The sequence below is a fragment of the Lissotriton vulgaris genome, chromosome 1_1 (genome assembly GCF_964263255.1).
Source record: "Lissotriton vulgaris chromosome 1_1, aLisVul1.2, whole genome shotgun sequence".
Taxonomy (NCBI): Eukaryota; Metazoa; Chordata; class Amphibia; order Caudata; family Salamandridae; genus Lissotriton; species Lissotriton vulgaris.
In genome coordinates, this window is record NC_141685.1 from 1,773,628,289 (window position 1) to 1,773,644,321 (window position 16,033).

At 46.9% G+C, this 16,033-nt stretch overlaps 1 protein-coding gene across 1 annotated transcript in view; it reads left to right on the forward strand.

The window, feature by feature from the left end:
- The window catches only part of SLC38A1 (solute carrier family 38 member 1), a 421,899-nt gene that overhangs the window by 307,188 nt on the left and 98,678 nt on the right, over positions 1-16,033 (forward strand). The window contains exon 6 of the mRNA XM_086919085.1: positions 5,705-5,797. Coding sequence (XP_086775211.1) covers positions 5,705-5,797 — 93 coding nt within the window. The remainder of the gene's footprint in view (positions 1-5,704; positions 5,798-16,033) is intronic.

A 16,033-nucleotide genomic window follows, 5' to 3' on the forward strand; every position in this document is an offset into this window, starting at 1 on the left:
ATAAATATTTGCCCGGAAAATAATCTACGTTTGCTGCTTTAAATAAATAACCTTTCAAAATAGCACAGCATAAAAATCCCTTTGAATCAGATTTACATGTAATATAATAAACTTTTGCTAAATCACATTTACATTTATACACAAAAAAATGTATTTCTGTTTGTTTTAAAAAGAGAAATGTTGTCTAACCGGGCAAGAGAAACCAATCTTTTTTCTTATATATATCCTCACAACCTTCACACAGTACTTATCTGCAGCAAAAAAGAAGGCTGTGTTTTAGGGAATCTGAGGTTTTGTTTATGCAGAATTCTAAAGTTCTATATTCTTTAAAGAAGCTGCTGGAGTAGTAGCAATAAAGATTGTTGCATAATGTTAGACTCCAGGTCTTGCCATAAAATCCTAAGGGAAATAAATGTGTGTTAGTGTTGGGTCTGACTGAGTAACTGACCAGTGAGTCCAGTCCAACATAGAACCAGGCTCTAAAAACATGGCAATATCTAGCTCCAATAAGTAATCAATAATCATCAAAAATCAAAAGACCAATACTATCAAAACTCTGTCAACACCCTGCATTATATTCCAAGATGATTCCCCTAAACAGCTTATGTCTTCCCAGTCTTCCTCAGCCACTGTAGATCTAGAAAGACATCGTAGAGTTTAAGGACCTCTGTGAGTGGTTAGAGGTAAATGATGTAATGTAATGATGTCTTGTAAAGCGCAGGAATCACCCCACATGGGGTATCTCCGCGCTGTAGACCGCTGGGGAACCCATCCTGGCTTTCCCTGTGAGATGGTCCCTACTGGGTATATCCAAGGTGAAACCAGGCATCCCCGGCATAAGTGGGGGGACGGTCTGGAGTTGCCGAGTGTGATACCTGGTTAGAGTAGACACCGAGGAGAATTATCGAGTCCGCTGACCCTGGTCCATGACCCTGCCGCATCGGGAATTGAACCCTGGTCCCGGGCCGTCCTCTGCTTCCGGGTCTGCCGCCTCTAACCAGTGAGCCACACCACTCCACATATGCCAGACTACGACAGATTCCAGATCCAGTCAAAAAAATACTTTTTTCATTGGTCGCTTTACAATTAAAACAGAACAATGCTCGTTCAGAGGTGCTGGCTTAAGCTGTTGGTGGAGACGTCCAGTTCCATGCAAACTCATAAAGTCCTGAACACTATGGATAATGTGACAAGCTTTTGGAAGCATGTATCTTAGAATCCTACTATGACAGCCTTTTACTGGGAATTTTAAAAGTTCACATCCAACAGTTCAAATAATGGGAATTAGGCAACACCTGTTTATGTGTTTATATTTTTTACCCCAAATTCCCACCTGGGCCCCACAGTTATGAGCAGCATTCATAAATGGCAAGTTGCAAATGAATTACCTCGCCCGCCTTGGCTTGTTTTACAGCTATGGGGAGATTTAAGTTGATAAATAATGTTACCTCTACCAATAAACGTAACTTCAGGCCAGCTAGCGTGCTTGGTGGAGGTACCTGACCGAAAAGGAAGGAGATCGACAGAGTTTCGTACTAAAAGCATCTTAAATCATAGGTGCTGGAAGTAGATGCACTGGGGGTGCTGCAGTACCTTCAAAATAACCATGCTGAAGTTCAGAAGCTGAATAATCAATAAAGATGCCTTTAAATCTTGTTTTTCTCTTTTCACAATTGCTGTTTGCTAAAGGTAGAGGTCAAATATCAGTCTTCTGACGAACTGCTACTTAACACGAAGATTTATGTTTATTTTTCTTTCTTTGATTGCAATGTGAAAGGATTTTGTAAAGTGAACTATCTGACAATCTTGCTGGAGTACAGGGAGTGTGAAAGGAAAGGCTGGAGGGTTTCAGTGTTGTTCCTAACACACAACAACATTTAAATGCATATAAATGAATTGTACAAATATTTTAAACTATATTAGCTGTTAGCAAAGCACAAATAAAGCAATTTGTTTTTATTTCTGAAGTGCGATGGAAACAAAGATGTAATAGGATCACAACAACTCAAGACACATATTAGGTGATGTGTAAATGATACATATTTGCAGAAACTAGTGTTGTGTGTCGATTTAGATTCTGTATGAATTTCCCGATTTATGCCCTTATATATATGTACAATTCACATTGCCCTTATTTAGGCATAGAAATCCAGCCCTTATTTAGGCATTGCTCATGCTAACCAAAGACAGGCATGGCCACCAACATCCGTTCATCTACGTCTGATCGAGTTCTGGAAAACCAGACTCTTAAGCCTTTAGGACTTCACCTTGCTTGGATATTGATTTCTCCAAGAACTAATTTATTATGCATGAACATCTATTCCTTAGGGGTTCATTCATGACGTTCTTATGCTCGAGTTTTACGTAAATACTGGCATTCCTAAACACCTTCAAGTTATAAATATGCCTTCACTTGCCATGGCAAACCACGGTTCGGTCCACGATTCGACTGCCTACTTGCACGACTCGGCTCGCCACGGCAAGTTCGGAAGGAAGTCCAGTCCCCAACTGACGCACTGTCCAGATGCTGCCATCCTCCTCGCCGAGAATCCAACTCCAGTGCTTCTGACTCCCCTCGCGGGGTGTTAGAGATCGAGACCCGGGAAAGAGATTCCAACCTCCCTCATTCTAAGGTATGGATCAGACTAGGTCTTAGAGGGACTCTTGGCAACTATATTTAAACTAAACTATAGCTTAACTAAACTATAGCTGAACAGCTGAACAGCACCTCCTTCTTCCCTCGTACTACACTTAGGTTAGGTACACTGGGGTAGGATTATTTTAGAAGCACCAGATGAGTATTTTAGCCTGTGTTATTTATGTATGTATTTTTATGAATATATGTCATAGCTACAGACCATGCTATTGCAGTATTATTTAATCCTACTGCTAACTCTGTACGTATTATACTTCGCATTCTGTCTTACGATTGTAGCAGTTCATATCTTTTGCATGAGAAATAAGACTGTTCAATAAACCCTTTTTATTGAAACGCCTGTCTGTCTATTTCTGTGTAAGTCTGTAGGAACGAAGCATGCACGATTGACTGAGTAAAACGGTTATCTATTGTTTCCATGATTCTAAGATTGTTCCGACTCTAAGGGAAACAAGGTTGTCATGTTTATGCGTTTGTTAGAAACTAATCCCATCTTGTTCATTCGAGAAGTTTCTAGTGACCTCTGAGTTAGCTGGCACACACAAATAATTAAGTTTAATGTACTCGATAAAGACATACTGACCTCAGTCCTATGTCAAAACTATAGTGTATATTGTTCCAATGCGCAGAGCCTATCAGGGATATAGGAACTACACTACAGTAGATTCCCATACATTACTGTTTGTGTGCTATATAGCTATAGCAGTAAGAGGGCATGTCAGTGCAAATTTTGTGCCCATTTCAAAACATGGTGTCTGTGAATGACAAATGCACCACTGGCTACATACCACACCTATACATCTCTACTGCTGAATGCACGTGACTCATTGGCTATGTTTTTTTGTGTGAAACAATTGGATTTTTCACAGTCCCTATGACTTCAGTGATGTAACATTGATGGCAGCACCCCCACTCTCCAAATTGTTCCAGCACCACTGTCTTCCAGATGTCCACCTTTTCTTTCTGTTAATTGTTGTAAGCTCAATTAGTGAGCAGCGTGTAACCAACACAAGGACAACAAGTTATGCCCACGGGTCTTAGGGTAAACAAATACACTCAAATAATTGTCCCATGAGGCTCATTTCAGTGATCACCTCATATTTCTTCAGCATGTCTCAATTATCCTACAGAACAAGATTTCATTCTGGATTGGAATACATCAAAATACTTTTTTCTGTCTTATTATGTGTGATAAAGTTACATGTAAATGTAATTGAAAGTACACCATTATAGTGCAGCTCTATGAGAAAACCTGACTCTGGGCCCTGACATGCCAGTGACTACTCTTTACTGTCATGCATATGGACATGTAACCCTGTATAGGTTTTGGCTGCCTTTTCCAGTGTCGATTCCCCTCCTTTGCTTCCTCTTATACTGTGGGGTTTATCTTCCCTGCTCCTTCCTCCATTAGGAGATTCTTCCCCATGTTCTGCAACCAGCTAGAACATTCTCCTTGCCATATCACCCCTGCATAGTCAGTAGAAGATGCTGCCGGGCCCGGCAGAATAGGCAGCTAACCTCTTAGGCAGTGATTTCCTAAATAGTCCACAGTCGCTGTTTGAATGTATGTGAGCAGACGCTCTTCATAGTAATTACGGCGAGAGTGCATACACATGGCTGCATCTAAATAGTGACATGCACTCCTAAGCAGTGCTTAATTTGTAAAAATATAAGTGCCAGGGCCTTCGCAAGGAGGCCACTGCAGCTTGTTCCACCAATTGCTCTGCCAGTGCTGCCAATGACAGTACCAACACAACCAGGGCCGGACAGGCCGTAGCGGGCACCGGGCAATCCCCCGGTGCGCCGCACAGTTGGGGGCCGGTTTGGGGCTCCTGGGGCCGTTTTTGTTACAGAACCGTTTTCGTAGCATAGCTGCAAAATCGGCCCTGTAACAAAATCGGCCCAAAACCGACCCTGGCAAAGAGCTCGGCGGCACCCACACCCAAGGGGGCGAGCACTTTGCCAGGGCCGGTTTTGGTTCCCAGTCCGGCCCTGAACACAACTACTAACCATCACACTCCTACAAGTGTGACAATTCAAACTACTACTACTCCACACCCCTAAATCTATAAGAATGGCTTGGGGGTGGGCAGGTATGAGTCATTTTTAATGAATATTAAATTAATAAACAACTGTTGTGCTCATCTCTAAATTAGACAGCCAGTGCCACCATTTGGCAGGCTGTCATAAGTGCCAGTGTTGATAATTAAGTGCAGGGGCTGAGCACCGGAAACCACCATCTCAAATTAAGCACTGATCCTAAGCCTTCTTTGATTTCCAATAAATGTTACTATTGCCTACCAGGTGGCAAAGCCTGTGAGCTCTGTTGAGGATTCTTTTGGGCTGTTTGCCTACTTAACTAGCCTTGTAAGTTTGACTGTCTTCCTTCGGTTGTTACACAGTGAAGTGTTGTTACTTGGTGAATTCATTAGAATGTCCAATTTTTCTGTAGCTGCAGTGGTTTGAGTGAGTCAGTCTTCTGATTCAGCTGTAATGACAGGGTTGAGTCAGACTTCAGTTCAAAGTATTTTTAATTGTGCATTCCTCTGTTGTCTGAGGCTGAGCCTTTCAGGCCCGTAAGACCCAATTATCAGCCGTCTCCTGCGGGCAAGATATTATTAAACTAGTGGTCTGAACCAAGTCCTGGTTTGACGTTGTTGCACGTCACAATTCTAGAAAGCGCTCAGTAGGATTCAGCAGATGGTCCTAGGACAGTACTGGGAAATGCATTGATAATGATAATGCAGCTCAGGCGTAGCCACGCTCTGCGGCAACTGATCTAGGTATATGCGGCGCTGTATGTCACTGACCTTCACAAGTACTTAAAATATGCAAGTCTAATGGTAATGAGAAAATGAAGGCACTCTAAGAATTTTAACCAAAGGCAGCTTAGCTCTTGCAAGTTTTTTTTAGAGCGATGACATTCCCTGATGATACACTGAAGTTGTCCCCTGCTGTCCCCGTCAGTCATGCTTTTCAATAGTCCAAGAACGTTCACCAAAGGCTATTGTGCTTTTAACATCTGTAACATATTACTTCTTCCACCAGGCTGCATGGTGTACGAAAAACTTGGAGAGCAAGTCTTTGGAACTCCGGGGAAGCTGGTGGTGTTTGGATGCACCTCTCTGCAGAATGTTGGAGGTAGGCGGAAGTTCGTGAGTTATGAATCTATATGATTTTTGATGTACAGTATCACATATGCGCTCATGACTACAGGACATGTTGGGATGACCGTAATAATAGGGTCATAATGATAGCATCACCACAGATCACAATCCAATGGGGACAGTGGCAGCTGGTCACTCTAGAAAATGGTGAGCCATTATCAGGGCCGGACTGGCTGTTTTTGGTGCAGGGGGCGGTATTGCATCAGTGCGGAAATATCGCCCCCTGTACCAAAAGCAGCAGCAGTGTGGAGGTACAAGAAGCGGTCACGGACGTGGCCTTCGTACATCAGGGAGCGTCAGATGTAACCCCTAGACTTCTTACAGGTCTGGCTGGAGTGGGAAAAGAGCACCGGCTCTGGGCCAGAACGGAGGTGACAATCCAAGGGGGTTACCTCAGCACCGTCAGGTGAACGAATCCGTTCAAAGCATCTTTAGGTCCGGCAGCTGCGTGTCGAGGAGTTTGCTCTATTATGAGAGTCGATGAGCAGGCACTAAAGTGACACATTGTGCCATGTCTGTTAAGTTTAGGCCTCGTGTGTTGTGTCGCACGCTGAGCACCACTGTACAATGCGAAGAAAGCATCGGTCTCGGAGGGGGCACTCCCTGTGCTTTCACTTCAGTTCGCATGGAGACAGCCATGGATGGAGCTCTCGGGCACTAATGTAATAAATGTTTCAGCGTAGCCTGTGCTTTAACTGAGCAGAATTAAAAAAAAATCGTACCTCGGAGTTGGCAATCCTCTTTGCTCGGCTGGCCGACTCTTCAAAATCCACCCCCACCCCGCACGCTGCCCTGAAGCGCTGAGCATGCTGGGCATACAGAAAGTGAAAGTAGACATCACCCATCTCGACCAATAAAAGCACTGATATCATGCTGTTTATAATACTAAACAGCATAAGAGCTGTGCAAGTATTGGCTGGGACAGGTGAGCACAGCGCTCCATCGTAGACCGATGGGGTAGTGCCTCTGCTTCCCATCTCTTACAGCAATGACTGGGGAAGCCTGTACTATGCACGTCAGCCTGCATGATAGCAAAATAATGGCCAGCCTGACATGCACAGTTCAGATGCACAGCCCTAGCTTGTTGGTGCAGTAAACCATGCCCAGGAGCATATCATGGCTTTTGTGCCAGAAGTCAGATAAATAAGGTATTTGTAGGTAATGGTTCACATGTGGTGGGTCAATGCCCCTACACTCATATAGTGAAATCTCCCCTGGAGGTGGACCAACATCAGCGATACGTACAATTCAGAGTAGTAAGAGCTTTCATCTAGATACACAGTTTCGGTGAATGAAGTTAAAACAACCTTCTAGGCTGTTCAAAGTTACCTCGTTTCCGTTCTGGGCAGACCAGACATCTCTTTTTAAAAGTTTCACTAGTCTGCTAGTACAAAATGCAGTTCACTTTGGATACAATTGTGTTAATGAATTTGCACTTATTCGTGTCCTTGTACCTCTCTGTAATTAAATATTTATAGCAGGCCATTTAGAAGCTCCATTAACCAGGACTCCTTCAGTTAGACACACCCTGTTACGCATTTAGATGTATCCTGAATGCCCCAGGAGTCAAATTCTTGAATGCAATCGAGATTTAAGTTGATGAACTTTTGTTTTCTACAGAGAGCTGACCTCCCCTGGTAAAATAATACGTTCTATCGGACAGCCGAGGCGACAATCTTCAGGTGTGGTGAACACGAAGCTGAAATGTTTCACATGGTGTGGGCTTGCCCTTCTCTTTCTGGGTTCTGGGAGGAGGTGATAGACTGTGATAATGGTGTCACTCATCGGGCGTTTCCTTGTTCACCTCTGGCTTGCTTGCTAGAGGGGCTCCCATGCCCGGCATAACATAAAACCACCAATAGATTTACGCACTGAGCGCTGATTCTTGTGAAGCGAGAAACCACAATGCATTGGAAGGCCAACTGAGGCTTCAGATTAGCTAAATGGAGGTAAGAGTTTGTTTAATGGGCAGGGTTGAGAGGAAAGTACTGCTCCCAAAAGTGGAGAGGGGGTGCGACACAACTGACAGGGTGTGTGCCTGGGAGAACATAGTGGACTGTTTGAGAGACCCCGATCTGGACACTCCAGAGGGGTCCCCACTACCTGAAGATAGGTTAGAAAGAGGTCTATTTAGACATATTCTGTACCTGAACATAGAGGGGGTTATGATAATGTGCGCATGTCTGCTGCTGAGCAGGAACTAGGAAACTGCTGCATAAGTGTTATTGGACCGCATTGCAAGGGGCAAAGGGAGGTTGGACAGCATTGCAAGGGCCAAAGGGAGGTAGGAGTTGGGGGGCATGTTTTCTATGAGTGGAAAGGGTCTGATGCTTGCTTAGTGATGGTGTATACTGTAACTATTCAATCTCGTTGCAATGCATACAACCAGATGAGTTTTTATACTGTATTGGGCTCATGGACCACTTAAAACTTACAGTTAAAAAATGTTGTTACAGAGAAAAAGATAGGCTGCCACAAAGTGCTCAAAAAGATTTAGGTTTAAGGTGAAAAAAATTGATTCCAAAATATAGATGTGAGTAATATGCAGACTGCACCTAGTGCAAACATTTTGTATAGCTTTACCTTAAAAGCACACACTCCACAGCTCATCAGATCACCTTACAATAACGCTCAAAAAGAATAGTGACTACATCAATTAAAGCCAATATTGGCTCCTCAGTAGGGGTGGGTAATACTTACGCTTCTAACATGGAGTTCTGGCAAAACTTCCCCAACCGAAGCATGGTAGAGTTTTGTCTTTCTTGTGGCTCACCAACATTAAGTTGACGAGCGAGAATCGGCACCTCAAGCGCAATTTTCGAGCTCTAGGATGGTTCCCTGTGAGATTTTCTCAAATGGGCGGTCGCAGGCAGTTGCTAATTGTTCGCAGTGAGAAAGGTGACACTCTAGTAGAAAATCTACTTGAACCACAGCAAAGAAGCAGTGCCATTATGCGTGCCACGTGCCAGCACTGAGCAAGCTCTCAGTGCTAAAAATCAGCACAAAAGGACAATTCTGTCCGCCCGCAGAACTCCGCGTAATCTCGTTGAGTTTTTATGTAACTACCCGGAATTCCGGAGTGACACTCCGCAAGTTCCGCCCGCCCCTACTCTCAAGCAGCATTTACATTTGCAGATTAAACAAAGATGTACATTTACATTTCTTTCAGGCACCTAGCAAGAAGGCTTGATTCTAGTTCAGCTGTCTACCACTCCCTCAGCTTCACAGCACAGGAGACTCTCTCCCCTTCCACTTCAACTGAGCCATCTAAAATGCTGCAATGAACCATCCCGGGACAGTTGTGTTTCAATATAAAGTAGGGGCACTGTTTTTGTCAAATTAAAAAAGTATCGACATGTCATGCCCCTCAATCCTGCCTTCTTTGACCTCTAATCAATATGGATATACAAAGTTATATATATATATATATATATGGATATATGTATTATTTAATTATTTTATTTACTACAAGATCCAGGCAGACAGCTAAACATGTCAGATCTTCTGAAGAGATTCTAGCAAGAATCATTACAGTGCAAATCATCTACTCCCTAGGTTTGTCAAAGGCGGTAACCAACACGAATATTCCTTAACTACAAAGATAATCTATCACATGTCAAATAACAAAATACCTATCCAATTGCTTTGATACAGAGAAACAACAATCAGCCCTTGAGGGATCCTGCCTTTATTGTAACTTCTCATTAAAGCAGGTCTCCAACTTTTATTATTGGCTTGCCACTATAACCAAGTCTGCCTTAATGTGTTGGCCAAAAGCCTTCCTGCAAGTCAATCATAATAGACTTACAGATATGTAAAAAGTACAGTTGTAAAAACAACATAAAATCCCTACAAATGGGCGGAAGGCGTCAGGATGGCGGTCGCACTGTAAGAGTGCTCCAGACCCTTCCGTCATCCGCCTTGTATCCCGCGGTCATCGGCGCCCATCCGCAACGTTACCTGATCACGGTGTGTTCCCCAACTGGTGGTGTTCTCCCTCTGGTGTTCTTGTGCTGGCACGTGTAGTGTTGGCGTTTTAGTTGTTGCACGTTGCGTCACGACGCGACGTGCTAGTGGCCATCTTGGTGGATGCGCGCACATCCACCACAATCGGCGTGAATGCTGGCGGCACGGCTGTGTCGGCTCGGCGCTCTCTACATAAGCCATACTGTGAATAAATTAACAAAACTACACGACGGCGTCCTGTGGTTATTGGGATATCTGACCCACAAAAGGAAAACAAAAAAAAACGGAAGAGACACAACCCAGGAGCAGCAAGCAACACTGGAGTGACCTGCCTATGGCCACCCACCCACACAGGCAAGTGAACAGTAGAGAGCGCGGCAGGGCCCACAGACACAAGGAGGAAGCAGGGATAAACTGCGGGGAGCCATCCAGAACTGGCAGAGGGGCGCAAAGCACCCTACACCCCACCACCTCACCAGCCAACACCAGCCAACAAGGTCAGGAGCTCTGGCGACCTTTGGGGAGAGCGGAGGGGCAGACAAAGAGGAACTAGAAGGCAATAGTGCGCCAGGCAGCCCCAAGAACCACAACGACACCGCACCGACAGTAAAGCGTGAAAAGATGAGCGCGTCAGCGGCAGCTGCGACGGCCCCAGTGCAGTTCTTGATTAAACCAGGGGAACCACTCATGCGATGGGAGGATTGGAGAGAATATATCGACAACTTTATTGAGGTCTTAGAAGATGAGAATGAAGAAAAATTCTCGAGTATAAGGAAAAGGCGCATACTGTTACATAATCTAGGCCCAGAAGGGCTCAGAATATTCAAGAACCTCACACCGAAACAGCGGGCGGCCACCGACGATGATGTGTACGCCCACGCCATAGAGGAATTGAATGAACATTACAAACCAACGGTCTGTGTCTGGATCGACAGATACAATTTTCAGCAGCGTAAACAACAACCCGGAGAGTCAGTGGAGGAATATGTGACTGCGCTGAGGAAGTTGGCATCAACGTGCAAGTATGACGCGTTCCAGGATGAGTTCATCAAGGATCAGATCGTCATGCACACCACGAGCACCGCCGTGCAAGACAAGCTGTGGGCTAGCAGTGACGTCACGTTGCAGGAAGTTATGACAGTGGTGAAAAGAGCAGAAATGGCGCGAAGGTGTGCAGAAGCTGCGAAGAGGGAAACAGCGGCGAGTGCGGTGGTAAACAGAATTGGAGATGAAGACCCAAGAAGGGACAGCAGAGGCAAGGGAGCCATGCCAAAGGGACCGAACAAATGGCAAGGAAACCTGGGACCACCAGGGAAGCAGGCAGGAAGTAACAAAAAGCCATGTTACAGATGCGGGAGTTGGGCGCATGAAGCCCACGACAGGAAGTGCCCGGCGTTTCGCACCAAATGTATGTACTGTGGGATCTTAGGGCACTATGAGAAAGTGTGCCGCAGAAAATCATCCAGGAGCGTGGTGAAGTACATTGAACAAGAACAGGAGACCGGAGAAGAAGACGACCAAGAGGAAGGAGACACAGTGCTCTGCATCTATGACCTGGTATTGAGCGTAGATGGCAAATGATCGACAAAACCAGTCTTGGACATGACAATTGGAGGAGTGCCGATCAACATGGTGGCAGACTCGGGCTCGCCCTACACTATAGTTCAGAGAACCGTATGGATAGACACATTTGAACCGCACCTGGGGCCTGGACTGGAGAGATTAGACATAAGGCCAGTCACGTACAATGGATATCGTATACCCATGTTAGGATTCTGGCCGCTAAGATTTGAATTCAGAGGTCGCTCAGCCTACTGCAAACTATACATCTCTGAAAAGGGCCCGTCCGTGCTGGGCTGGCTAGACCAGGGCGACCTAGGCATCAAACTAGACCCTGGAGGCAAGGAGCAGATCCTCCTCACGGAGCCGGAGGTGTAGCCAAACCTGGACAAGTGGAAGGAAGAATACCCCAAGGTCTTCGGAGGCACGGTGGGCAAGCTGGAGAAATTTGCACACAGAATCATCCTCAAGGCAGGCGCCATACCAGTGGCGCACAAAGTGAGAAACGTACCACTGGCAGTAAGAGAGGCGGTGCAAGAGGAATTACAAAGTCTGGAGAAAAGAGGAATCATTGAACCAATCACGTGCGCATAGTGGCTGGCGCCACTATGGTCGTCATGAAACCCAATGGAACTAGAAGGCAATAGTGCGCCAGGCAGCCCCAAGAACCACAACGACACCGCACCGACAGTAAAGCGTGAAAAGATGAGCGCGTCAGCGGCAGCTGCGACGGCCCCAGTGCAGTTCTTGATTAAACCAGGGGAACCACTCATGCGATGGGAGGATTGGAGAGAATATATCGACAACTTTATTGAGGTCTTAGAAGATGAGAATGAAGAAAAATTCTCGAGTATAAGGAAAAGGCGCTCAGCCTACTGCAAACTATACATCTCTGAAAAGGGCCCGTCCGTGCTGGGCTGGCTAGACCAGGGCGACCTAGGCATCAAACTAGACCCTGGAGGCAAGGAGCAGATCCTCCTCACGGAGCCGGAGGTGTAGCCAAACCTGGACAAGTGGAAGGAAGAATACCCCAAGGTCTTCGGAGGCACGGTGGGCAAGCTGGAGAAATTTGCACACAGAATCATCCTCAAGGCAGGCGCCATACCAGTGGCGCACAAAGTGAGAAACGTACCACTGGCAGTAAGAGAGGCGGTGCAAGAGGAATTACAAAGTCTGGAGAAAAGAGGAATCATTGAACCAATCACGTGCGCATAGTGGCTGGCGCCACTATGGTCGTCATGAAACCCAATGGAAAGGTCAGGCTCTGCGTCGACCTACGTGAACTGAACAAGAACATCGTGGTAGACAAATTTCCCTTACCAAGGATTGAAGAGATGCTGGCCAAGACGAGAGGGATCAAATGGTATTCAACCATCGATCTGACCTCAGCATACCATCAAATCGCACTGCACCCGGAGAGCAGGAGGCTGACGTCATTTATCACCCCCTTCGGATGCTACCAGTTTCGACGCATACCGTTTGGACTGGCGTCAGCGGCGGCGGTATTCCAGAAATTGATGCACCAACTGTTTAGGAGGGTAGACGGCATCCAGTACTTCCAGGATGATATCCTGGTTATGGGGCGAGACAAACTAGACCACGATGCCAAGCTCACCAAAGTCCTGAAAGTATTGGAAGAGAAAGGTCTCACGGCGGAGTGAGAGAAGTGCCGCCTGGGCATGGAAACAGTGACCTACTTAGGACATGAAATCGGGGTGCAATGAATCACTCCCAAGAAGGAAAATGTGAGAGCGATCTGTGAAGCACCGCCACCATCCAACAAAGAAGAAGTCCGGTCCTTCTTAGAAATGGCCGAATACTATAGTAAATTTGTACAGCATTTCACTACAAAGACTCACCACATGAGAAATTTGACAAGAGAGAGCACAGCATTTGACTGGAATGAAGAAACACAAAGAGAATTTGAGTGCATCAAGAAAGATGTAGTGGGAGCAGTACCCTTACAAGGATATGACCCCCAAGGAAAGACTGTGCTCACAACGGACGCAAGTGATAAAGGCTTGGGGGCAGTACTAATGCAAGAGCGGGGACAAGGAGAGATGGACACACTGAGCTTTGCATCACGCACCCTGAGCGACACTGAAAGGAAATATAGTGTCATCGAGAAGGAGATGCTCGCTGTGGTGTGGGCAAGGACCAGGTTTAGACAGTTTCTATGGGGCACACGGTTCCAATTGAGAACTGACCACAAGCCATTAGTGAAAGTCCTGACGTCCAGTGGTCATGCGAGCGCTACCCCCAGTATCTCGAAGATGACACTAAAACTACTGGAGTTTAGATATGACGTTGAGTACATCCCTGGCAGCCGGAACAAGGTGGCAGACTATCTGAGTAGGGCGGCGGCCATGGAACCAAAAGAGGAGGACTAAGTAGGAGGAGAAGAAATTGTAGCGCTGACAGACGACCAGGAAAGGGTTATAAGCAACCAGGAGTGGAAAGTAGCGTATGATGCTGACCCAACCTTACAGGAAGTGAAACAATGCATAGTACAAGGATGGCCTGAGAAAAAACGGATCCGCGAAAATTTAAAGACGTACTATGAGGTCGAAGAAGAACTATCAGTGGACGATCAAGGAGTGTTTATATACAGAGGGGATAAAGTAATCCCCCCAGCGAACATTATTCCCAAGTTAATGGCAATGCTCCATGAAGGACACTTGGGGATAGGCAAGATGAAGCTGAGGACCAAACAAAGCTATTGGTGGCCAGGCATGGAGCTGAGGGCAGAAAGATATGTCAGGGACTGTCCCCAATGTCAAGGAGCGGACAAGACCCTCAAACCATTATGCCCAGCGCTGGAAAAGTTTGATCCACCACAAAACCCATGGGAGGAACTGTCTGTCGACATTTTAGGTCCCATCTTGGATGGACATGGCGTTCAAAAGTATGTGTGCGTACTTGTAGATAGGTACTCGAAATGGCCAGAGATGAAGGTGGAAGAGGTGATGGACACAGAGACTGTACTGAAATTCTTGAGCGACACCTTCGTGAGAGAAGGTATCCCTAAGGTCATCCTGAGCGACAACGGTCCTCAATTTAAATCAGACAAATGGGCAAATTTCATGGAGAGGAACGGGATCCTTGCAAAGCACACGCCAATCTATCACCCAGCCGGGAACGGACAAGTCGAACAATTTAATCGTGTGGTAATGGGGTCCGTGCAATGCAGCGATAGCGAACAACAAAGACTGAGAAAAGGAAATATGGCAGATGATATGGGCGTACAACATCACTCCCACAGAAACAGGTTACAGTCCCTTCCAAATGTTGAGAGGACGTGACCCTTTCACAAGGGACAACAGGGTGTGGAAGGAGAAAACCATACTGAGCAAATGGTCCCCAGTGGTAGTGCAGGCAAACCTGGAGAAAGCCCAAGCTATCTATGCGAAGCACTACAATAGATGGAGGAACGTGAAAGACACTGAATTGGAAGAAGGTGAATGGGTGCGAGTGAAGATGGCGACGAAGCAGAGAAAGGGAGAGAGCAAGTACAGCAAAGCCCTGCAGGTGAAGAAAGTATACAATAGAGCGGCCTTGTTGAGTGACGGCAACGTGTGGTCTCAGGACCGCATGGCGAAGTGCAACAAGGTACTACAGTGGAGCCAAGAGGGACGGGACCTGGAAGGTGGAGAAGAGACTGTGGCTAGAGATGAACAATTTGAAGGTGAAACGGATTTGGGAAGTGATGAGGTCGGTCAGGAACAAGAAAGTGGAGTGAGCCCCAGAGCGGAGACTGAAGTGAGAGGAAGTAGAGCAAGGGAGAGTCCAGGAGCGATGAGCGACGATGGAAGAGGTACTGAGACTTCTGAGCAAGGGGGCCTGGCTACCCCATTGAGACTGACCCGCAGGGGAAGACCAGTGATGATGCCAGCCAGATATCGAGACTTTGATATGAACAGTGGTCCGTGAGTAAATGTATTCTATGTTTGGAAAAAAGGGAGATATGTAGTGTTGGCGTTTTAGTTGTTGCACGTTGCATCACGACGCGACGTGCTAGCGGCCATCTTGGTGGATGCGCGCGCATCCACCACAATCGGCGCGAACGCTGGCGACACAGCTGTGTTGGCTTGGCGCTCTCTACATAAGCCATACAGTGAATAAATTAACAGAACTACACGACGGCGTCCTGTGGTTATTGGGAGCAGGGCATCTTTACAGCACGGGGTGTCTTTGGCCTCCCTTGTGCAATGGCCTGCTGCGGCCGGTCGCAGCCTGCCTTTCTCTGCGAGCGCGGCCCCTGGTTGCCGGGGTCGAGGCGCCTGCTGAGCAGTGACGCGGGTGTATACCAAGCAGCTGGTGATGAGTGGAGGGTTTGGGCTGTCCCCGCAGCCCCGCTTCGGCGCGCGCCCCGCACCCCAGGGGTGAGACTGATTCTGCAGCATTCCGCGGCCCCGGTCCTCCGCTCGGCCAGTACATCGGCAGGCATGGGAGGAGCAGAGGTGGCGGCGGTGATGAGGGCCTACGGGACTTGAGGCTAGGGAGGCCTCTGGCAGCGGGACCTGTGCTGTGGCAGACCTTTGCGGTGAGTGGGGGGAGCGGCTGTCACCTCGGGCAGCAGTGTAGTGCGGGACGCCGCCCCCGCTGTGCCTTGCCTCTACTCCCTGGGCTCCAGGGGGCGACCTGTACCTCCAACCCGAGAGCTGGCCCTGGATCAGGGAGCCTG